This window comes from Dendropsophus ebraccatus, chromosome 8 (genome assembly GCF_027789765.1).
Source record: "Dendropsophus ebraccatus isolate aDenEbr1 chromosome 8, aDenEbr1.pat, whole genome shotgun sequence".
Taxonomy (NCBI): Eukaryota; Metazoa; Chordata; class Amphibia; order Anura; family Hylidae; genus Dendropsophus; species Dendropsophus ebraccatus.
The window spans coordinates 90695362-90719279 of NC_091461.1; the positions used below are offsets into that span (position 1 = coordinate 90695362).

At 43.9% G+C, this 23918-nt stretch overlaps 1 protein-coding gene across 1 annotated transcript; it reads right to left on the reverse strand.

Moving 5' to 3' along the window:
• Positions 1–710: 710 nt before the first annotated feature.
• Positions 711–19713, reverse strand: ZNF25 (zinc finger protein 25). Its single transcript, XM_069981869.1, is given in 9 exon segments — positions 711–747; positions 749–1493; positions 1762–2151; positions 9426–9537; positions 11879–12021; positions 13123–13246; positions 13320–13487; positions 14343–14474; positions 19499–19713. Coding segments are annotated over 8 exon segments (1797 nt in total). The 5' UTR covers positions 14421–14474; positions 19499–19713.
• Positions 19714–23918: the final 4205 nt, after the last annotated feature.

Consider the following 23918-nt stretch of genomic DNA (forward strand, 5'->3'; position numbering starts at 1 on the left):
ATAAAAATCATAGGCACATGATGTATGCAAGCCAACCAACCAACCACAAACACACAGAAGAGCAAAATGAAAGTATGGTTAAAGGGGTTTTCCAGCGCTACAAAAACATGGCCACTTTTCTCCCCTCTCTTGTCTCCAGTTCAGGTGTGGTTTGCAATTAGGCTCCACTTTTTTCAATGGAACGGAGGTTGAAACCCCACCCAATCTGGAGACAAGAGAGGGGGAAAAGTGGTCATGTTTTTGTAGCTGGATAACCCCTTTAAGTTGTATGTGTTCCAGAGGAATCTACAAGCCACTCCTTATCATCCCAACAATGGCTGGTAATAAAAGCAGCCACAAATTCTTATTAATTCAATTGTGAAATACTGTCAATCCTACAGTCTACCCAGCATCATGTGGTCACCAAGCAAAACAGCTAGGAATTCATTAAAAACATACAGTCTATAGAACTGGCAGCTGTGAAGTACTGATCAGTGGGTAACATACATAATATTAATTGTTATTTAATAAATAAATATTTAAAAAACAATGCTGTAGCAACCAAATTTCTATAAAATTTGATTTCATATTGAGTAGGATAACAAGGCTAAAAAAAAAAAGTTTGCCTAGTAATCAACTTTAGTCAAGTTCATCTTGGTAAAGTTTGGAAGAAGCATTATATTATCTTTTTTTTTTTTTTTTTTAAAGGCAAATTCGTGAAAAAATTTCTTTCAACTAGAGTAATGGTCTATATTTAAATAATGAAATGTTTTTTATCTGTGAGTGTGTTCTTTCATGGCTCAACATAATTCCTTTCCGTGCAAAGCTTTTCCCACATACTGAACACGAATATGGTTTCTCCCCTGTGTGAATTCTTCGATGCAGCAGAAGACAGGACTTTTGTGAAAACCTCTTTCCACATTCAGCACAGGAATAAGGTTTTTCGTCGGTGTGAGTTTTCTGATGGGCGATGAGATAAGACCTTTGAGAAAAGCGTTTCCCGCACTCCGTACACGAAAATGGCTTCTCGCCTGTGTGAATTCTCTGATGTAAAAGAAGGTTTGCGTTTCGGGTGAAATATTTGCCACATTCGCAGCACAGAAATGGTTTCTCGCCAGTGTGACTCTTTTGATGTCTAAAAAGAGTGGATTTACGAGCAAAACATTTGCCACACTCAGGACACGGGTATGGCTTTTCCCCCGTGTGGATTCGTTGATGTCTGATAAGTTCAGCGTTCCAGTTAAAACATTTACCACATTCGGAGCAGGGATATATCTTATAGCTTCTAAATGGACTATGGCGCCCAATAAAATCAGAGGTGTTGGGAAAGCAGACATGTTGGTCAGAGGGATCAGTTGGCAATGGACCCATTTCTGGACTATGAAAGATAGGATATATATCTGGCGTAATAGGAATTTCACTGGCGAGATCTTGTTTGATGGTGATGACATCCATGTTACAAGGTGGAGACAACGCTGGATGTTCTTCTAAGGTACTCTTGCTGTTGTTTGCCTCTGGAGGTAAAAGAAATATAGGAAAATAAAAGTGTTTACTTAAAGGGGTACTCCAGCATAATTTTTTTCTTTCAAATAAACTGGTGTCAGAAGTAAAAACACATCTTTGGCACCAGTTCATTTGAAAGATTGTTTTTTGCTGGATTACCCCTTTAAAATAAATGCATCCATAAAAAAAACATCTCCCCCTACCAGAGTTGAGCTGTGTAACAATTTTTATTATGGATGCACCCCCATCCCTCTACTATTTATAGACACTGAATCTTACCTGAGTGACTCTTCTGATGTCTAAACAGAGTAGATTTGCGTGTAAAACATTTCCCACACTCCGGACAAGAGTATGGCTTCTCACCAGTGTGACTGCGCAAATGTCGGATGAGCTCAGCGTTCCAATTAAAACATTTATCACATTCAGGGCAAGGAAAGGTTTTAAAGCGTTTGAATGGTGGACGGTGAGGGAGAAAGTTTGCGAAACTAGGGAATTGTATCCTTTGCTGAAACGGATTGGAGGACAGATCTAGATTAGGAAACATTGGATAAATGCTGGGAATAATGGAGTTTTCTCCTGTAGAAAATTCTCTGAAGTCATTGTCTTCTGTCTCATAATCTGAAGATATGATGATCTGTTCCTCTGAGCTATTCATGCTGGAGTGTCCATCTGAATAATGACAAACAATGACAGGGAATGAACCATCATGTCTATAACAGAGATGACATCAATTTTTTGACCAGACAACTTCCTCCTCTTTATGGCTCATATACATTCATATACATGAAATAAAATATTCTTACAAAATGAGAAGCTGGTCTTGATAGATCTGGAGCCCAGCTCCAATTGTTACTAACTAGAGATGGACTATTTCCTGTATAAGATGGTGTAGGAAAAGCCATTGGTATTATTAACCACTATGTAAAGTGCTGTGTAATCAAATAAAAGCATTATTATTATTGTCACACGTATCTATATGCTATGTTATGTGTTTATGTTCTTACCCTGTTTGCTCCAGCAAAAAACTTCTCCAGATGTACAGGACGCAATATTTTAGAGACAATACTGACTGGAAATGGTATGTGCTGCCCTGATCAAGAGTAAGGACTTGTGTTAGTATATACGTGAAAAACTGCATTACCGACTTTATCGGGATAAGGGGACGGTTGTGTGTAAAATGTATGTAAAATAAAAAGTTTGTATCTAAAGCTCTACTATGGGAAAATGAAAATAAGGAGTCCTTCTGGTTTAAAATACATCTAGAGAAAAATAATAAAATAACAGGGTTTTGCTATAAGCATACATAAGCAACACAATCCACTAAGAATAAACAAGTAAGGCTGCATTCACACATTCAGTGATTTTCCTGGTCCATGATTGTGGTCTGCTAGCTACCTCTGTGATACATGCAAAACAGTCTGTTTTTCATCCGCTTTGCATCTGTGTCATTTTTTTTCACGGATCTGTTTTACAGTATTTTAAATACATTGATTACATCACATCTGTGTTTTTCACAGATGAACACGGATGTCACATCCGCGTACATCCGTGAAAGACACGGATCTCATTGATTTCTATTGGGGAATCTGTTCCAAGTTATGACATGTCCTATTTTTAAACGGAACGGATCGCGGATCCATGAAATCACGGAACATCAATAGAAAGCAATGGGCTGTAAAAACTTCCCAGAACATGTGAATGCAGCCTAAGACAAACAATGATGAGGCTGTTATTATAGGGCCTTTAACTATATCCATATAAAGTGGGAAAGTGAAATTTGTGGATCACATAAAGGAAAAAGGTTGGAGGATACCACAAAAGGAATGGTCCTCCTGGATTTAAAAGGGGGTCTGTAGGGAAAATGATTGACGTGTCTGTTTCAACCATACTAACTATGCAAGTAGGATGAGTTATCTACAAGACAGGCCATGATATCAGATTGCACCTGCCAACAGCTGCGGCACATGGAGGTAAACAATGTACAGAGCGGGATATCTCTGCTCTGTACACTGTGTAGTGACTGCGCTGTATCACTGTAGCTCCAGGAACTAAGCTGCAGTAACCTGGGGAGGACAATACACAATGTACATTGTGAAAAATTAAGGTAAAATGCAGAGGAATAAACTAAACTCTATTGTACATGTCACCTGTCCAGAAGCATTGACCTAAAAAGATTAAAATAAAGACTCCCTGCGTCCAGATGCTATGCATCCCTGTGTTGTTATAGAGGTAAGTAACATGAACCGTCTTGACTGAGAAAATCAAACATTATGATAGGAATAAAAAACATCATAAAACTCACAAGGATGAAAAAGTTGGTAATGGGCCCATGAGGACTATTGAACAGTGAATTTCCATAAGCCATCCAGAAGTCATCCAACCCTCTTGTCAACACATTCCCCACCATCCCACTTTCCCTACCGTGACATTATTCCTCATATTAGTAACAAGGTTAACTCCACAGGATGGACGCGTAGCAAATGTGGTTCAAATATTTAAAAAGGGATCAAAAAGTGATCCTGGGACCTCTAGCTTGTAAGTTTAATCTTGAGGCCGGGTTTCACACTACTTAAAAAACACGTCCGTATTTCATAAAACTCCGCAATTGCGCAAACAATGGCCGGTGTTTGCGCAATTACAGCCGGTTTTATGAAATATGGCCATGTTTTTTACGTAGTGTGAACCCGGCCTTATTGTGTAAAATGTTTAAGGGTAGCTTTACACGTACCAGATCCGCAGCAGATTTCACGCTGAGAATTTGCAGCAAAATCCCCTGTGAATCCATGGCCAGCTATTTTCTATGGCTTTTCTCAGGCTTGCTTCGGGGGTGCCCGACGTCTGCACGTCCAGCTAAGCCAATCAGTGGCTGTGGCAGGGCAGCGCACTGATTGTCTGAGCAGGACGTCCAGCTAGGATTCCCTGAGCCTGGAGCAGGTAATGTATGTACTGGCCGGCTGGGGGTTAAGTGGGCTGTCAGTTACATACTCGCAGCAGGCTGTCGATCCCGCTGCGAGTATGTCTTCCCATACAAAGTACAGGCAAGGGATCCGCAGCCGATTTTGCTGTGAATTTGCAGCGTAAAATCCGCTGCCTATCCGGTATGTGTGAAGCTACCCTAAAGGTTTTTAACTTCTAACAACCCAGGGCATTGTGGGATGGAATTTACAATGTTGAACATTTTTGGGCACATTTATCAAAAGTGCGCAGCACTCGTTTTTTTTATTTTATCGGGTTTGAACCTCTTGATAAAGTCAGCGTAACCGAGGCTGCTGCTCAAAAGGCTAAAAAATCTATACTAGCTTAGATCTGGTTTTAGGCTAATCCGGGCGACATGCCCCCTCTACGCCCATATGGCGCAAACTTGTAATAAAGTGCACAGTTTTTGCGCATGAAGGGGGGTCCATGCAAAAGAATTTGCGTTGTTTTTTTTTTCCCAAGTTTTTGCTAGGCGCGGGGCTTGATAGATGTGCCCCTTTATCTATATTATGTCAGTATGATTGCAATGATATCCGATTTGTGTAGTGTTTGTCATGTTTTACTACTATAAAAAACTAAAACCATAAGAGAAATGCCTTGAACTGCCCTATGATTTTTTCCATCTATAAAGCGCTGTAGAGCTTCTTTTTTTATTTAGTTTTCTTAAATCCTTCTAGGGTAGCTTCACATGTACCGGATCTGCAGCGGATTTCACGCTGCGAGTTTGTAACGAAATCCGTTGCGGATTCATGTATTGTGAAGGTCTATGCGGTTACATATCCGCAGCAGAACGAAAATTCACATACTGGCAGCGGAATGAAAATTCCACTGCACGTATGTGACCCATTCAACTTCACACTACCAGGATCCACAGCGGATTTAGCTGCAAACTCGCAGCGTCAAATCCGCTGCGGATCCGGTACGTGTGAACAAGCTACCCTAAATAAAAAAAAGTCCTTCAATTTTTCAAACACACATCACTATCACATGTGCTTTCTATAGGTGTGTGATTAAATCCTTATTACAGACACAAGCTCCAGCCCAACTCAAGTCCAATGACCATAGGCCAGGCGGATCCATAGACCCGCAGTCTGGCCAGGGCTTTTGTCTGTACGTAGAATGAATGTATGAATTCTGCTTTATAGGAAAGGGTTTAACCACCTGTTTGAGGTTTCTAGCACATATGACAATAACTGTACTTCCAGAGGCTTAAAGCGACTCTGTACCCACAATCCGGCCCCCTCCAAACCGCTTGTACCTTCGGATAGCTGCTTTTAATCCAAGATCTGTCCTGGGGTCCATTCGGCAGGTGATGCAGTTACTGTCCTAAAAAACAACTTTTAAACTGGCAGCCCTGTGCCCAACGGTCGGGGCTTAGATTGTATATGCATTAGGTTGGCACAACCTCTCTGTCCCTCCTCCCCGCCCTCCTCATAATTAGGAATGCTCCAGGTGTAGGGCGGAGCCTGGGCGGACATGTGAGCGGACGCGAGTCCTGAGAGCTCCCGCGGGTCTCACTATATACCTGCCGTTAACTACTCCTGCGGGCCACCAAACTACACAGCAGTTCTCCCAGGGGTGCGTGGATCCCTGGGACGCGCTCCGGTGCCGAAAAGATGGCTGGAGGGACCTCCAAAAAGACAAAATCGACGGCGGGAGCGGGCGGCCGAGATATCCAAGATGGCGCCGACCCGCCGCCTCACACACCGCGCTCCACACGGCAGCTTACTGCAGGGACGGCTGCCAGGCTGGCTGAGTTTCAGAAGCCACCGACCCCCCGGATGAGCCACAACTGTGTCCGGTATGATTTTGAGGAGGGGGAAGGAATAGAGGAGTGCCCCATAGAAAATGCCCCACCAGGAGCTGATAATATGGAGGGCTGCAGTGACAAGTAGGGGGAGGCGGAGTACACTGGCTCCATGACAGAAGCTGCACAGCAGAGCAGTACCATATCACAGAATACAGAGGCAGCCTGTGCACAGGAACCCACGGTGAGGGACATTCTTCAGGCGGTTGTGCAATGTAATTCTTCTATTACTAAATGTAATGCTGCTATCTCCTCTCTTACACAACAAATTGGCAGCCTGCAGGGGGAAGTGGGGTTTCTCCGCCAAGATTTACGTAAAGTCATTGACAGGACCACCGGAGATCTGGAGGACAAAGTTGCGCCCATTGCTTCGACCTCCCGTAAACATGATCAGCTAATTTCTCAATTATTACTGAAAACGGACGACTTGGAGAATCGCCTGAGAAGGAACAATGTGAGACTTGTAGGAGTGCCGGAGAGAATTGAGGGCGCACATCCCACAGAATATTTTGAAAAATGGCTTGCTGAAGTGTTCGGGAAGGATAACCTGTCTCCAATGTATGCTGTGGAGAGGACTCACAGAGTGCCTACACGGCCCCTCCCACCTGGTTCCCCACCTCGGGCAGTTCTGGTGAAATTGCTCCATTATCGTGATCATCCTGAGAGCTGCACGGAATTTACCGGAAGCCGCTATTAATGGCTGCAAAATCTCCTTCTTCCCTGACCATTCTGCGGAAGTCCAGAAACAGCGTGCTCAGTTCATAGAGGTGAAGAGGAGGCTACGCAATCTGCAAGTACCATATGCTATGCTATACCCTGCCAAGCTACGGGTTGTTGCGGCGGGGGTTTCTCATTTCTTCACCTCCCCGAGAGATGCAGTGCGCTGGCTGGATCAGGAGGAACAGCATCTTCGTGGAAGACACAGCCTCCACAACCGAGATGCGCCGGCCTGAGACCTGGAGTTGACTGCCTCTGCTTAAGACTTTGTGTTTTGTGTTGTTTTTCTCTTACTTGCTCCTGCTTGCCCGCAGGATTACATTTCTCCTGTTTCAAGTGGGACCTGCCATGCTCTATGTTTACAGCATCATAGCTGACTGACTGTTCACTGTTCTATGGTTATGGAGAACTGGTGCCCCAGTCTGCAGATTTTTTGGAAGCAGACCTTTTTGCTCCTGGATAAGTTGATGTTATGTTCTAATTGGGGGAACTTTTTTTTTCCTTTTTCTTTACGTGATTCCACATGGTGCCTTACTCTTTTCATTGTGCATGTTGTGTTCCGAGACCTATACGTTGCTGCCACCCAGTGGCTATTTTTCTCTTCACTTTATGAGTTTCACTACTTACAGTTAAATGTGTATTATATGGTTAATGATATGTCTAGTGTGCAGTACTACCATTCCAATTACGTGCTAAGGGGTGAATATGGCTAGTAAGCTTACGGTGATTTCTTGGAATGTGCGGGGCCTGGGGGATGCGGATAAGCGTTATGCAATGTTTGATTCCCTGCGACAGCATCATCCTGTGGTACTGTGTGTGCAGGAAACGCATCTGACTGCTGACACTACACAACACCTGAAGGGGGCTTGGGTGGGATGGAGTTACCACTCCGTGCACACCCAATACTCCAGAGGGGTGAGCATTCTGGTACACAAAGATATTCCCTTCACATGCATGGACAGTAAAATTGATCAAGATGGTAGATATGTCTGCTTATACTGTGTTATCTATGGAATTCGATGCATTTTAAGTACGGTATATGTCCCGTCCCCATATGGTTGCACAGTGTTAAACAGAGTGATGGAGTTTGGCGCTACTCACCCGGATGTTCCTATATTGATAGTAGGGGACTTCAATATGGTGATTGATCCCTCGATAGATAAACACAGCATGGGTTCTGTGAGCCCAGCCGCCTCTACCACCCCCTTGGGGAAAATGTTAGTGGAGCTGTCTCTTTCAGATATCTGGCGCCTCAAACATCCGGGTGAGCGGTGTTACTCCTGTTACTCATCGACACATCATTCCCTATCCAGAATAGATCTAGCTGTATGTTCTACCCATATGTTGAATCAAATAACCTGTGTGGATTATCTCCCTAGGGCCCTCTCGGATCATTCGCCCTTGAAACTTCAAATGACACATCCTGGCTCTGGGGTGGTCGGAGATTGAATCCGCACTGGCTGACAGTTTTAGATCCGGCTACAGTGATACTGGTGGCGGATGAGTATTTTGCATTAAATGGGGGCTCAGTGTCTCGCCAGGTGGAATGGGACGCCATGAAGGCATACCTCCGGGGCCACTTCATCCAACGTATCATAGGGGTAAAGAGAAGAAGGGGACAGTTGCGTCAGGATCTCCTGAAGGGTTTGAGAGAGCGGGAGGAGCAGCATATTTTACAACCAACCGAGGCTACTGCCCGGAGACTCCGAGCTGCACATACGGCTCTTAACATATTTGATGTGGAATCCGCAGCCCAGAAACGCACATTTGCCAAACATTCCTTTTTTGTGGAGGGATAGAAGGCGGGTCACATTCTGGCAGTGGTAGCCAATGCCCAAAGGGACCCTACCTACATAACTAGTATTCAAAACCAGGAGGGGGTGGCGGTGACGGCACTAAATGACATACTAGAGGTGTTCCGACGCTATTATCTGACGCTTTACTCTTCTCACTTAGAGGCGACACCAGCCCAACTGTTTTTACATGATATACCTTTACCGACCCTTACACTAGAACAAAGGAATGCTCCAGGCAGATTGCCTACTATTCCCCATCTGTAAGAATACTGAACATGGGCTGGATCGTTAAGGCACCTGTGCAATGTTCACACAGAAGAAAATGTTCCTGTGGCATTCTTAATAATGAAGATGGTGGGGAGGAGGAACGGAGGGGTGGTGCAAAGTTAGGGCACAGATACTACCCTCGGGCATGGGGCTGTAAGTTTAAAAGTAGTTTTTAGGACAATAACTGCATCACCTGCCGAACGGACCCTAGGACAGATCTTGCAATAAAAGCAGCTATCTGAAGGTACAAGTGGCTTGGGGGAGGGGGGGGCAGATTATCGGTACAGAGTTGCTTTAACACAGGCCATTGCATTGCTAGACCCCTGGCTATCTTCATTGTGTTGCAGAGAATATGGTAATGGTTAGTGGAGATTATTCACCTAGATTAATTTCTAAAGGACTTTCCTTCTCATCGCTCTGATGAAAATCCATCACGCACTTCTCTTGTCCTCTTTCTAAAACTTCAGCTTTACAACCAGAATGGTCTTCATCCTATATAGCCAAAACGATGAGAATAATAAAAGAGATTAGAAGCGGTTCTGAGAAATTTGTTGCCATTACACCAGGACAGCATAGATTTCCATTGTGGATTACCTTTGTTGGTGCCTTTGTATTTCAGCAGTGATGTCCTAGGGTGAAGCTATACTAATCCCTACTTAACCCATAGCTGCACCAGGACGTTATTGAACGTCCTCATGCCGCTATGGGAGTTCAGAGGGGGGTCGCGCGGCGACCCCCCTCTGAACTGCCGTGATCCCGGGTGCCGCATGTAGCCCGGGATCGCGGCTATTAGTGGGCACGGTCCGATCGCCGTGCCCGCTAATTAAGTACTTAGAAGCAGCTGTCAAAGTTGACAGCTGCTTCTAAATACTTCCTGATATGCATCCCTGGTGGTCTAGTGGGGGGGATCGCCCCCCTGCGGCGCGATTGCGGGGGGGTGATCCCCGCATCCATCCCGGGCCGGGGTCTGCTCCGTAATGGCGCTGATCCCGGCTCGGCATTCTATTGCTTTTGGCTGCAGCAGCCAAAAGTAATAGAACACCGATCTCATGGATTCATGCAGTATAACTATACTGCATGGATCTTTATGAGAGATCAGAGTACATATACTAGAAGTCCCCCAGGGGGGCTTCTAGTATATGTGTAAAGTAAAAGAAAAATGTATTTTTAATAACACAAAATCCCCTCCCCTAATAAAAGTCTGAATCACCCCCCTTTCCCCATTTTATAAATAAAAATAAATAAATAAATAAACATGTTTGCTATCGCCGCGTGCGTAATCGCCCGAACTATTAATTAATCACATTCCTGATCTCACACGGTAAACGGCGTCAGCGCAAAAAAATCCCAAAGTGCAAAATTGCGCATTTTTGGTCGCATCAAATCCAGAATAATTGTAATAAAAAGCGATCAAAAAGTCATATATGCGCAATCAAGGTACCGATAGAAAGATCACATCATGGCGCAAAAAATGACACCTCACACAGACCCATAGACCAAAGGATAAAAGCGCTATAAGCCTGGGAATGGAGCGATTTTAAGGAACATATATTTTCTTTAAAAGGTTTTAATTTTTTACAAGCCATCAAATCAAATAAAAGTTATACATGTTACATATCATTGTAATCGTAACAACTTAAGGAACATATATAACGAGTCAGTTTTACCCCAGGGCGAACATAGTAAAAACAACCCCCCCCCCCAAATAAAAAAAAAACATTTTTTTTTTTCAATTTCGCCACACATATAATTTTTTTCTGGTTTCCCGGCACATTTTAGGCAAAAATTACATCTGCCATAGCAAAGTACAATTAGTTGCGCAAAAAATAAGGGCTCATTTGGGTCTCTAGGTGGAAAAATGCGGGCGCTATGGCCTTATATACACGAGGAGGGAAAAACGAAAACGCAAAAATGAAAACTGGCTGTGTCCCCTAAGGGTTAATCCAAATAGGACAAGAAAAAAATATATATTATCCAGTTTATGCAATTCCCATTGACCTCTATGTGTACATAAAGCTTTTGACTGTTACCAGCTTCCCTCAGCACTTCTGTGCAGCACAAGACGACTAGGAGGGGTCAGGGAATCAGAGATTAAAGCGAGCCATAGATTTGGGACCCACATATATTAGACATTATAAATTTAGAAAACTGGATGTGCTGATTAAATGTAGTGAACACTATTTTGGTATACATTTAAAAAAACGCATCCGTTTTTTATCTTTTTTTTTATAATGGAAGTCAATGGAAAAAAGGATCCAAATGGATGGCACACAATTACATCAGTTTTTTCCATAAAACGTATACGTTTCACGGATAGGAAGAACGCAGTGTGAACCCAGCCTAAGGCTGCATTCCCACGTTCTGTGATCCTGACGGATCACGGACGTGGAATGCATGTACCGGAGTCCCCCCGCGCCCGGACAGCATCTGTAATTAGATGCTGGGAGCGGGGGAGACTGTATTCATAAGCGCCGCGCTGTAGTAACAGCACCGCGCCGCTGATTCATTACAGCGCGGCGCTTATGAATACAGTCTCCCCCGCTCCCAGCATCTAATTACAGATGCTGTCCGGGTGCGGGGGGACTCCGGTACATGCATTCCACGTCCGTGATCCGTCAGGATCACGGAACGTGGGAATGCAGCCTTAGAGGGCTGAAGATTCTTCATCTCTGATCTGGAAGAGGGTGGAACAGAATCCTCATTGAGGTTTTTTTTTATTACCTTCTTAGCTAAGTAACTGATTTTTCTCGATAAAACATTTTCTGTAGTAAGTAAATATGATAAACACAAAGCTTAACTGCTCCAATGCTTATAGAACATCATCATTCCAGACCACAGGATGTAGACTCACTTGGACATCTGTAATTTCATCAATCTGAAAAGTCTGAGGGATGTGATGGTCTTCATCTTCACTAGATTCTTCTGGAAGAAGAGGACTAGGACATCTCTCTGGTATTTTTCTCTTCTCTGACTCCTCTGTAGAAAGCAACCACAGATCATCAAAATGTTGTCCATTAGTGATGATTTACTCAACACACACACACACACACACCACACCACACACCACACACACACACACACACCACACACTTTCAAATTTACAGTTATTAAATATACAGTTTTTGTTTTACTGCTTTAAACCTTTTTTCAACAATGTTTTTTACTCCTTGCCATCTTATAACCCTTATATTTTTTATATATTATATTATTTTATATATTATATTTTTTTTATATATATTATACGGATGCGGACACATCAGTGTGTGCCTGCATCTGAATTCCCCGTTGCTCACAATGGAGCATGCGGCCGGAGCTGCATTGTATTCACCAACAGGTTTTCTGCGGCCACTATCCAGTGAATAGCGGACGCAGAAAACTGACATGTCAGTTTTTTGAGGCGCCGCTAGAGATCCCGGACAGAGTGTATACTATGTGTATAAACTCCGCCCGGGATTCCTTAGAAGGCAGCACTACGTAAGTTTTGTAGTAATAACGTCCGTTGTTGCAAATTGGCAAGAACGGCGATGATTATTACGTAACTTACGCAGTGAGAACATGGCCTATTCCTTCATGTTATTTTATTTTTTAAAAAGTTAGATATTTCTGCACGCAATAATCCCAATGAGGTAAATGAGTTTTTTAGATTTTTCAATTATTACTGTTCTTGAGTCCCTTTACAGGATTTGTATAAGTGATATTTTCTATATTTTCAGGCATGTGAGGTGACCAAAGAATGCCGTTCATTGTAGTTTTTGTTTTGTTCTTAAATGTCTATTTTATTTTATTTTTCCTACACATTTTTAGTTGACTTTTATAAGTGATCGATCGGTAGTCCTAATATGTTAGACACGGGGGACGGTAACTGCTGCCATAACTGATCAGCAACAGAATCAGAATGGCATCGGCCTCAGAGGGATCTCTAATGCTAATTATTGGCAACAGTTGTCAGCTGCTGGGAATGAAGCTGGGTCAACTCCTGAGATCGCCCCATACATCCCCATTCAACATATGAGGGATAAAAAGATGGGAATACCATGAAAATAACTCACTTTACAATGAATAAAAGTTCATTCTTACCAGGTAATGTGAGAAGATGGTTACTCTCCATGATGGTATCCTTGTACAGATCCTTGTGTTCTTCTAAATACTCCCACTCCTCCAGGGAGAAATAGACAGAGACATCCTGACACCTTACAGGAACCTGATACAAACAATGATAGAGTGACACCCTTCCCTTGTGTATATAATATCCCAGCATTCCCAGCAGCACTCACCTCCCCAGTCAGCAGCTCTATGATCTTGTTGGTGAGATCTAAGATTTTCTGCTCATTGTTTCTTTGTGTGGCGAGGTTCTGTTTCCCGTTCCATCCTCCCGATACACAGGAACCAATACAGCTCCTTTTAATAAGACTAGTGGACAATTCCTTCACAAATGTATAGTCCTATAGATTGTTAACAACATACAAAGTTAGTACTGTACCTCAATAAGAGGTATGAATGTGTCTATAGGAACAACAGTGCTACATCAATCCCACTTCGAGATGAGCGAACCGGGTTCGGGTTCGAGTCCATCCGAACCCCATCGTTCGGCATTTGATTAGCAGTGGCTGCTGAACTTGGATATAGCTCTAAGGTTGTCTGGAAAACGTGGATGCAGCCAATGATTATATCCATGTTTTCCACATAGCCTTTGGGCTTTATCCAACTTCAGCAGCCACCGCTAATCAAATGCCGAAAGTTCAGGTTCGGATGGACTCGAGCATGCTCGATCGAGGTTCGCTCATCTCTAATCCCACTGTGAAATAATGGGCAACATGCACTACAGACAATTTGAACACCATACAGAAGGTCCCTCTGAGCACATCTTCCTTACTTCAATGTCTTCCTTGGGGTTGTGGCCTTAGGTTCACCTTGCGTTTTGTTTCGGTTTAAGATATATGCTGGGAAATCAGATGGACCCCATTGAAGTCAATGGGTCTGTTGGGTATCAGTTAATATTGATTACTGAACAAACTGTCTGGCTTCATGGCCCCAAACAGATTCTGCAATGGAAACTATGAACTGACCTTGGCAGAAATGTGAACCTAGTCTAATATAATTCCCAGAACCCTTCATTCAACCTTTTTTCCATTGATTCAGTGAGGACATACCAATCAGATTTGCCACTAATGTCTGATCGGTGGAAATCCACCTGCAGAGTAGAAGTGCGGCATCATTCTTCCAGTCATGCCCCAGTTTTATTATTAACAGATAGAGGAGTAAGGGCATGATGTGCCATAATTCTCAGGCCTTCTCACCTCTCCAGTGAGTAAGTAGATGATTTCCAGCGTGAGGCTTAATATTGTGTCAGTTACGTGTCTCCTGTCCTTGTCCATCCTGATGAATATCGGGTCTTACACTGATGGGAACAATGAAGCTTGAGGTGGCTTCTGCAGATAAACATATAATACCTAAAAATTTTATTATTAGTCCCGGAGAATATTTAACGTTATATTCTTTAAAAAATATATATTTGTCCCAACTATCAAAAGAAGAAAAAGTCATCACTAGTATGTATGTAAAGATATGGAAAGATAATACAACATAGAACAAGGACACACCCCAGAAGTTAAAGGGAAACTGACAGCATGTATATGCATATATCTGTGCTGCCAGTTTCCAGATGCCTATCACACAAGCATTGCATACATATCTTCACCGCCGCTCTGAGACCCGGCATCTTTGGAAAAAAGATGGATCTGTGGCATTGTAAGCTCCCTTCCCACTGTCCGGTCACTGCTGTGTCTTCAGGCTGCTCCCCCCTCCTCCATAATGATTGACAGCTGACTCGTGTTGAGTTTCCCTTTAAAGCGAATGTACCACCAGGTACATCGCTTTGAGTTTTTTTTAAATGAACAGACCGGCACAGGGATGCCGGTAATGTGGTCCACACTGGGGTTTCGTCACACTGGGGGCTGGCGGGACTGTCCCCAGTGCTTCATCCCAGGCCGGTGCTCAGGAATAGACTGACGTCGTGGTGCGGCCGTTCCAGAAAAGTACCACGCCCAGGCAACCTCACGCTGGTCTGTTCTAGTAAAAATCCCTGGTGGTACATTTGCTTTAAGCAAGCATTCTTTTTATACTTGTAGATTGAACCTCTGTTGGATTACATTGCATTGTTTACATTAAATAAATTATTAGATAAAATTGGCAGCTTTCAGCTCTCGGGCCCTACCTGAGGTGCTGACAGTGTGCTGTAGCCGGCAGTCCCCTAGTGAGCATGGTACTTTTTGGTAATTTTCTGTCCAGAGGATTATGAACAATCTCACATCTCCTACTGTAATGAAGTGTCAAAGAGGCGCTGTTTGTGCTGCACCTCACCACTCCTCCCTCCTCCCCCTTCTTCATGAATAATCAATAACAGCTGTTATTTGCCATTAAATGACAGCCATCCGATCAATTTTAACAGTGTGTGAACATAGCCTTTCTGTGTTTTAAATCCACTCCTGGTTTTGGTTGCAAAATACTGACCAAAACACTGAGCAAACATTATGTGTGTGAACATAGCCTTAAAAATTATACATTAATAAGAAAAAATAAAATAAATAAGACCTCTATTTATTTTCCATCAGGTCTGTAGGAAGGTGAGTTACCCCTAGACCATAGCTCCAACACATTTTGGAACAGTGATTCAACATCTGAGTGTCTCAGACATAACCTGCCTACAGAGGACTGATCTGTAATCAGGGACACTAGCTGACAGCTGAGCGAGCAGGAGGCCGGGCAGCATTGATTGTTCATGAAGAATAGGGAGGAGAAAGGAGTGGAGAGGTGTACCAGAGTGTGGTACAAACAACACCTCTTTGACTCTTCAGTACAGTAGGAGACATGAGATTATGAGAAAATTACCAAAAAGGCCCCATGCTCACTAGGGGACTGCCAGCTACAGCACACTGTCTTAGGTTAGGCCCAGGAGCTGACAGATTCCCGTTAAAGGTAGCTTTACACGTACTGGATCCGTAACGGATTTCACGCTGCGAGTTTGCAGCAAAATCTGCTGCAGATCCTGCTAGTGTGAAGTTGAATGGGTCACATACCCGCAGCCCCTTTAACCGCCCGCAGCCCCCGAAGCATACAATACCTATTCCAGGGCTGCGGCTGTGTGTGAGGCTCCCGGGTCCCCTCGCTCCGCATCAGCCAATCAGCGCACGGCAGCACTGATTGGCTGATGGGGACCAACAGGAGGCGGGAGCCTTACACACAGCCGCAGCCTTGGAATAGGTAATGTAAGCTCCGGGCCGGAGGCTGCGGGTGGCAGGGGATTAAAGGGGGTGGGTTACATATCCGCAGTGGAATGAAAATTCAGCAGATATGTAACCCCATAGACCTTTACACTACTAGGATCCGCAGCCTGAAATCAGCTGTGGATCTGATACGTGTTAAGCTACCCTAAAGGGGTACTTGATGTGTAAATTATATTTGTTTAAAAATCGGAATCCTTCAAGTAATTGTCAGCCACTGTATGCTTTGGAAGAAGTCATGCACTGTTTCCAATGTGACACAGTGCTCCCTGCTGCCACCTCTGTCCATGTCAGGAACTGTCCAGAACACTATCAGTTCCTGAGATGGACACAGGTGGCAGCAAAGAGCATCATGTCTGACTGAAAAGGGCATACGGCAGATAATATGTTCTAGATGGCCTAGATGGCCTGAGTTTTTTTTTTTAAATAAAAGTAACTTACAAGTTTGTATAACTGGCTGGCATTTTGCTCAAATCAGTCGCTATCCACCAGGAAAAGTGTCACAGAAGCAGCTTTGTGTCCTCAGTCCTCTCACATTCTATCACTGCAAAGCTGCAATGTCACCAAGTTCTCCAGTGGTGCAGGCGCCTGTGTCACTGAGGGCACATTGATGGGACCCAGGTGCCATGGAAGCTACTGCATCAGCAACAATGATTCGAGGCAGGACAGGGAACACAAAACCCACAAGCACACAAACTTCCTGTCTCCATGACTCTGTCCAAAGAATAAAGGTGCTGATTTTGGAGAAAGGAGTCCCCAGAGAGGACACAAATACAGGTATCTGGCCATACATTTTATTATCAGCAACATGATCCTGATAAAGTCAGGATATGCCTGAAGGGTAGGGGTGACAGTATCACTTTAATACAAACCGCTTGACCGTACAATCACACCCAGCACCTAATATTCACACATATTATTAAAATTAAGTTCTTGTCTATCTGACCATTAACTGAATTGTCAGACACACTATAAACCCACATATATTAGGAATGGGAGGGCATATCAGTAAACTGGGTTTTGGGTTGCCTACAGGTCCTCTTTAACTTTTGATCCCTTATTAGGACTTTGGCTGTCTCATTCAGTGACTGACAGCACTCTTTGCATGGGTACACAGAGATTATTATGTTACTGATTAGGACTACACTCTGTTTAGGACCTCCCACTGGACTTGCTGTTTAGAACCACCCACTGGACTCACAGGCTTAGAAACTGCAGAAATTTAAACTAATAGGGGAGATTTATGAAAGGATGTAAAATCTACACTGGTCTAAACTGCTCACAGTAACCAATTACAGCTCAGCTTAAAGCTCTGGTAAAATGAAAGAGGAGCTGTGACTGGTTCCTATGGGCAGTTTACACCAGTCTATAGTTACACCCTTTCATAAATTTTGGGCCATAATCTTTAAATTACAATGAATCTTTTCCAATAAAATATATATTTATCTACTCTAAGCTTTTCCCGCATTTGACAGACTGCCAGTTCGACATTATAGGTTCCCTCTAAAATGAACCAATAGCCTCCCTGGGGGAATGGTGTTTGGCCCTGGTAGCGTACAACTCTCCCATGCTGTGACCAGCAGACTCTGGTGGGGAAGAAATGTCAAAATATCGATCTTTAATCCTCCATCCTGAAGCCTGGTAACAAGGCATAAGGGAGAAGCTGCAGTGGCATGTAGTCACACTGCCTCTGCCCTCTTCCCTAATTTAAAGGGGAACTCCAGTTAAGAAAAATTTTACCTTGTTCTATCACCACCTATAATCTAAGCTTGTTTGTAATACGTCTCTATTACATGAATTGGTCAATTTATCTGCAGCACACCCTGACTCACAACCTGAAGCTGCAGAAAATCCTCACTTCTTGGTCCACTCTGTCTCCACTCCTCTGTCTTCTCCCTTCTGAGGCAGAGGTCACATGAACTCTGTCTCTTCTATTAGGAGGGAAGCTGTACTGCCTCTTCTGTAACTTCACCCACCACTGACATCACTAATTAATCACCTGACCGAAGAAAAAAACAGTCTCTCCTGAGTAGTATAGGGGAAAGAAGACACGTTTGTTCCATCTCTCACTGTGTAATCTATGTAGATGAATAGATAGATACTGTAAAAGATAAAAAGATAGATAATGTACTGTGTTTACTGTGCAAAGCGGAAACAGATCAAGCCAGTGGTGGGAAGAGACGGGTGGGTTACCTTGCAGTTGGCTCCGAGGTGCAATGCATGTTGGTAGATGTAGTTTTTAGGAAGGGTGCCATGACGTAAAACTGGGATCATTTGTAAAAGTTTGATTCAGGGGCTAGGAGCAACGTAGGCAATCAGGAAAGGTGTCAAACAATAGTGAGGGATTGTGTATTTTGTTGTGTTGTGTATTTTGTTGTGTTGCATATTTTATTTTTTATGGAATCACTGGAGTTCCCCTTTAAGGTAAAGTCCAGCATTCAGGCTGCCAATCAAGCGTCAGTGGCTTGGAAGAGGATGGAGGCAGCAGGACTACATGTTGCTGCGGTTTCGCTCTCATGCCCAGTTATTGGTCGCTTGGATGGAGAATGAAAAATTAATATTTTAACATTTCCGCCCCCTTGAGTCTGCCAGGCACAGAAAGCTACTGCACCTAGCACCACCTAGGTCTTTTGTTCCCTCTAAGAAGTGCCAAATGTAGCATCAGAAATCAGGAAAATATTAAAAGAAAAAAAAAAAAAAAAATGAGCTTTGGGCTGAACCACCAGAAGGCCATCGCCTTCACCTAACTAGTTCTGGTTACCAAAATAGCATTTTTTTCCCGGTTGTGTTTTTTGGTTCAATAAGCAGCTATTTTTTATGGATATCCCCACTGGGATCCATTTATATATGGATACATAAGCATTATTATATCAAATAAGGCCACGGCTGGACACTGGTGATATGGTGGAGATCTAACACCTGGACATTTCTGCAGATGAGGCGGCGGGATGTGAGTCAAAACAAGGGAGGGTGGTATTAAAACACAGGGAAGGTCCCTATCTGTATCTGTTTTGTAGCATGTGTCCATTAATGCCAAGTACCTATTTAAATTAGCATATTATGCACATAGAATCTAAGCCCTAATGAAATGAGGACTGTGAAACATGCAACCTCCCATTACATGCAGTATTACCCCAATCCTGCAATAATAATCAATAACAAACCAATACTACCTCTGTCAGGTGACAGGAAGAGAAATCATTCATTGTTCGGTAACGGGAGAGAAAGGGCAGGGATGGCTCCCAGAACCATGAATCAATTCAGCTGCCCTCTGGTTTTTAGCAGGGAAACACTTCTCCTGGGTCTCCTGTTGGACTACAACAAAATGGCCGCCGCTGTCCATTGTTGAGGACACATTAGTGTTGAGCAGGTTCTATAACCGTTTAACGTTGGACGGACGGTCTGGGAACGGTGACGTCATCTCCAACCAAATTAGAACGGAGGAGTGGATGCGGGACCATGCGTTGCAGATCCGACCAATCCGCACCCAGGGAATGCTATGCCTGACATGCGTTTGGAACGCAGGAACCAGCAGTAGGCTAACGCGATTTCCGGGGTGGGAGATAGGAATATCGCTTACTATGTAGAGGAGTCACAGCTACTCACTGAGCTAGGCTTACCTATCTGGGAAATACATGAGAATAAAGTGCAAAACATACAGCATTGTATATAAGGCTGTCACACTAAACCATCCTATTACACCCTTCCCTTTCATCCCCACCACCTATTCCAGTTAACCCTTTAAGGACGGGGCCAATTTTCGTTTTCGTTTTTTTCCTCCTTGTGCTTAAAAGGCCATAGCCTTGTATTTTTCCACCTAGAGACCCACATGAGCCCTTATTTTTTGCGTCACTAATTGTACTTTGCAATGACAGGCTGAATTTTTGCATAAAGTACACTGCGAATCCAGGAAAAAAATGTGGTGTGGTGAAATTGAAAAAAAAAAAACGCATTTCTTTTATTTGGGGGGTATTTGTTTTTACGCCATTCACCCTGGGGTAAAACTGACTTGTTATGCATGTTCCTCAAGTCGTTACGATTAAAACTATATATAAATTCAAACCATTGTTAACAAATATATATTCCTTAAAATCGCTCCATTCCCAGGCTTATAGCGCTTTTATCCTTTGGTCTATGGGGCTGTGTGAGGTGTCATTTTTTGCGCCATGATGTTTACTTTCTATCGGTACCTTGATTGCACATATACGACTTTTTGATCGCTTTTATAAAAATTTTTCTGGATTTGATGCGACCAAAAATGCACAATTTTGCACTTTGGGATTTTTTGGCGCTTACGCCGTTTACCGTGCGATATCAGGAATGTGATTAATTAATACGGTTCAGGGAAGAAAAAGAGCGCGGCACCTCACACCTATGGCTGACACTAGTGCCTCTCGGCTGCCTCTTGGGGGGGGCATTTTTGGGTCTGGTCCTGTGATATGGGGGTTGCAGGGCCGTTCCATGGCCCCCCTTCCCTGCTCATGCACACCTGCGGGGGTGGTGGCCACTGACCGACACAGTGTGGACCCATGTGTATCAGATACTTGCAAGCGGTACATGGGGCAGTGTGGCTTGATCAATTCATACACAAAATTCTGATGTTTTTTATGCAGCCAAGAGGCACTAGTGTCAGCCATAGGTATGAGGTGCAGCGCTCTTTTTCTTCCCTGAACCGTGATTAATTAATAGTTTGGGCGATTACGCACGCGGCGATAGCAAACATGTTTATTTATTTATTTACTTTTATTTAAAACATGGGAAAAGGGGGGTGATTTCAAAATTTTATTAGGGGAAGGGGCTTTTTACTAATAACAATACTTTTTTTTTTTTACACATATACTAGAAGCCCCCCCTAGTATATATACTTTGATCTCTCATTGAGATCTTTGCTGTATACTTATAGCAGATCAATGAGATCGGCACTCGTTTGCTTTCGGCTGCTGCAGCCGAAAACAAACGAGTGCCGAGCCGGGGTCGGCGCCATCTTGGAGCGGACCCCGGCCGGCACCACACACGGAGATCCCGGGCTACACACGGCACCTGGGATCGTGGCGGTTCAGAGCGGGGTCGCCGCATGGCCCCGCTCTGAACACCTCCTGGAGACATATGACATACAGGTACGTCATATGTCCCTAAGAGGTTAAAGGGGAACTCCGGATAAGAAAAACTTGTTTTCTATTAAAAATATATGTATGTTATGTATGTGAATGACCCCCTTCCCCGTGTTTCCCCCCACCCACGCTAGACTCGGAAGTGTAGTGCTCTATACTCATCTGATCCGTGTCGACCCCCGTCCGCCATCTTGTGACAATGATGTAATCTTCGGGCGGCCGGCCAAACCGCTCCGACCGTCCCTCGTGCTGGTCGCCCTCTGCCGCGATAGGCTGAGCAGCTGATGACGCGGCAGAGGGCGGCCGGCACTAGGGACGGTTGGAGCGGTTTGGCCGGCCGCCCTTAAGATGACATCATTGTCACAAGATGGCGGACGGGGGTTGACACGGATCAGCTGAGTATAGAGCACTACACTTCCAGGTCTAGCATGGATGGAAGGAAACACGGGGAAGGGGGCTATTCACTAACATAACATACATTACAAAGTTGTATAACTTTGTAATGTGTGTTATTTAGTGAATAATTGTTTAGCGCCGCACTACCCCTTTATATTATCACACCAAGTTCCTTCAGCTCTGCACTATTTCACAGGACTGGATCCCATGGTATGTATTTATATATATATATATATTAAATGTACTTTTTTTTTTTAACATGGGAGTGTATGCATGATGCATACCATAAATTGGCATCTATCACAGCTACATAGCAGACGTATCCTTTAAGAAGTTCCCCCACTGGACACCGCCATTATTTTCCAACAGCGTGACCTGCTCCAAAAACCTTTCCTTATTGAATATTTAAGGGGTGCCACACTGGAGAGAAGCCATTCCTATGTTCAGAGTTTTGTAAAGGTTTTGCTCATATGCAACTCACAAAAAGTTAGGGATATTTGGCTTGCGGGTGAAATGTATGGAAACATTCATGACAGTGATATGAAAGGAAGGCATTTAAGTAGCAGCATGCAATAGTGATTTTCTCATCTCAAACAATTTATTGAAACAAAAGCCAACAGTAGTAGTGGGTATACCCCAACAAAAAATGTCATGTGACCCATTCCAGCTTGGCAATTACGTCTCATGATGTTCGCCTTACTGTCTGCTGAGGCATGGCATCCCGCTCTTCTTGAAGGGTGGTTCTCGGGTCATAGAAGTTCTGGGTTACAAGGTTATGGGCCTCTGCACAGTGATTCAGCAGATCCCATAGATTTTCTATGCGATTAAAGTCTGAAGGAAATGCCAGTCTCTGGTAGCCATTCCCTAATGATGCAACCTTAAAGACCTAAAGCATTGTTGTCTATGACTGTTAGATTAGGTCTGTATTGTTTATGCAGAGGCACAATGACTGGATTTAAGGACAACTCCCATGCTAAGAAAAAAAAACTAAAAAACAATCAAAAACATAACATATACTTATCATCCCTCCTGAGCTGTTACTGTTTGAATTTCCCACCGTCTGCTTCCCCCCTGATTTCCATTCTTGGTCTTTATTTTTTCCCTACTGGTTTCAGCTTCCCATGATGCACTTTGGCTGCTGTGACGTTGCAAGTGCCTGCCCCTCCATTCACTTCAACTCCCACCATACACTAAACATGACCCCCTTTCTCTCTTCAATCAGGCTGTTGTATAATCACACAGGTTGTCAGCAATGTAGTGTACATTGCAAAGTGACATCTGCAGGATGGCCGTCCCTAATTAAGTCAGGGCAGCAGGGGAGAGATAAGACGGGGGTCAGTCACGGAGAGAAGATAAACAAGTGACATGACTCCTTCACTCACTGAGTCCACTCGGCAGCAGGAGAAGGGGGGGGGGGGTCCTGTAGCTGCCTATGTGCTGGGAGTCAGTCCCGAGGGAAGATAAGCAAGTGACATGACTCAGATGGCTTGCAGTTGCTCATCCAATCGGACTGAGCAAGCAGAGTCACCTGACAAGGCAGGGGAGGCTGGTGTAACAGGAGCTAGAGCAGCCCTCCTGCTGATGACTCATCGTCACAAGAAGGAGCTGAGAGAAGAGCCTGGTGACAACAGTAATTAGGTATGTGTGAGTTTTCTACACTTCCTGGTGTGGGGTTGAGGGGGGAAAAGACCGGGAAGGAGGGCAGATGGGTGATTGAAGCATATTACACAGTTATATAACTTTGTAATGTGCTTCAATTACTGGGAAAAAGTTTTTCATGGAAGTTGTCCTTTAATGATTTTATCCAGATAGCATGGACTTTTCACTGTACCATTCACATAGCGTAGGGCAGTTCTGTATTGACTAGACACACCTGGCCACACTGTAACATCATTACGTCTGGTGAAAACAGTCGCTGATGCATAGTGATCGCCTTGACGCCCCCCAACATCATTGGGGCCCATCATTTCATCTTTGTGCTGTTTATTGCTGAAAGTCAATTTGCACTGAGGCCCACTGGTCCCTCGTCCAGCATGGAAGGAGAGCAATATGCTTTAGCCACTGTTGCCTGTGGTGGTGTTACAGT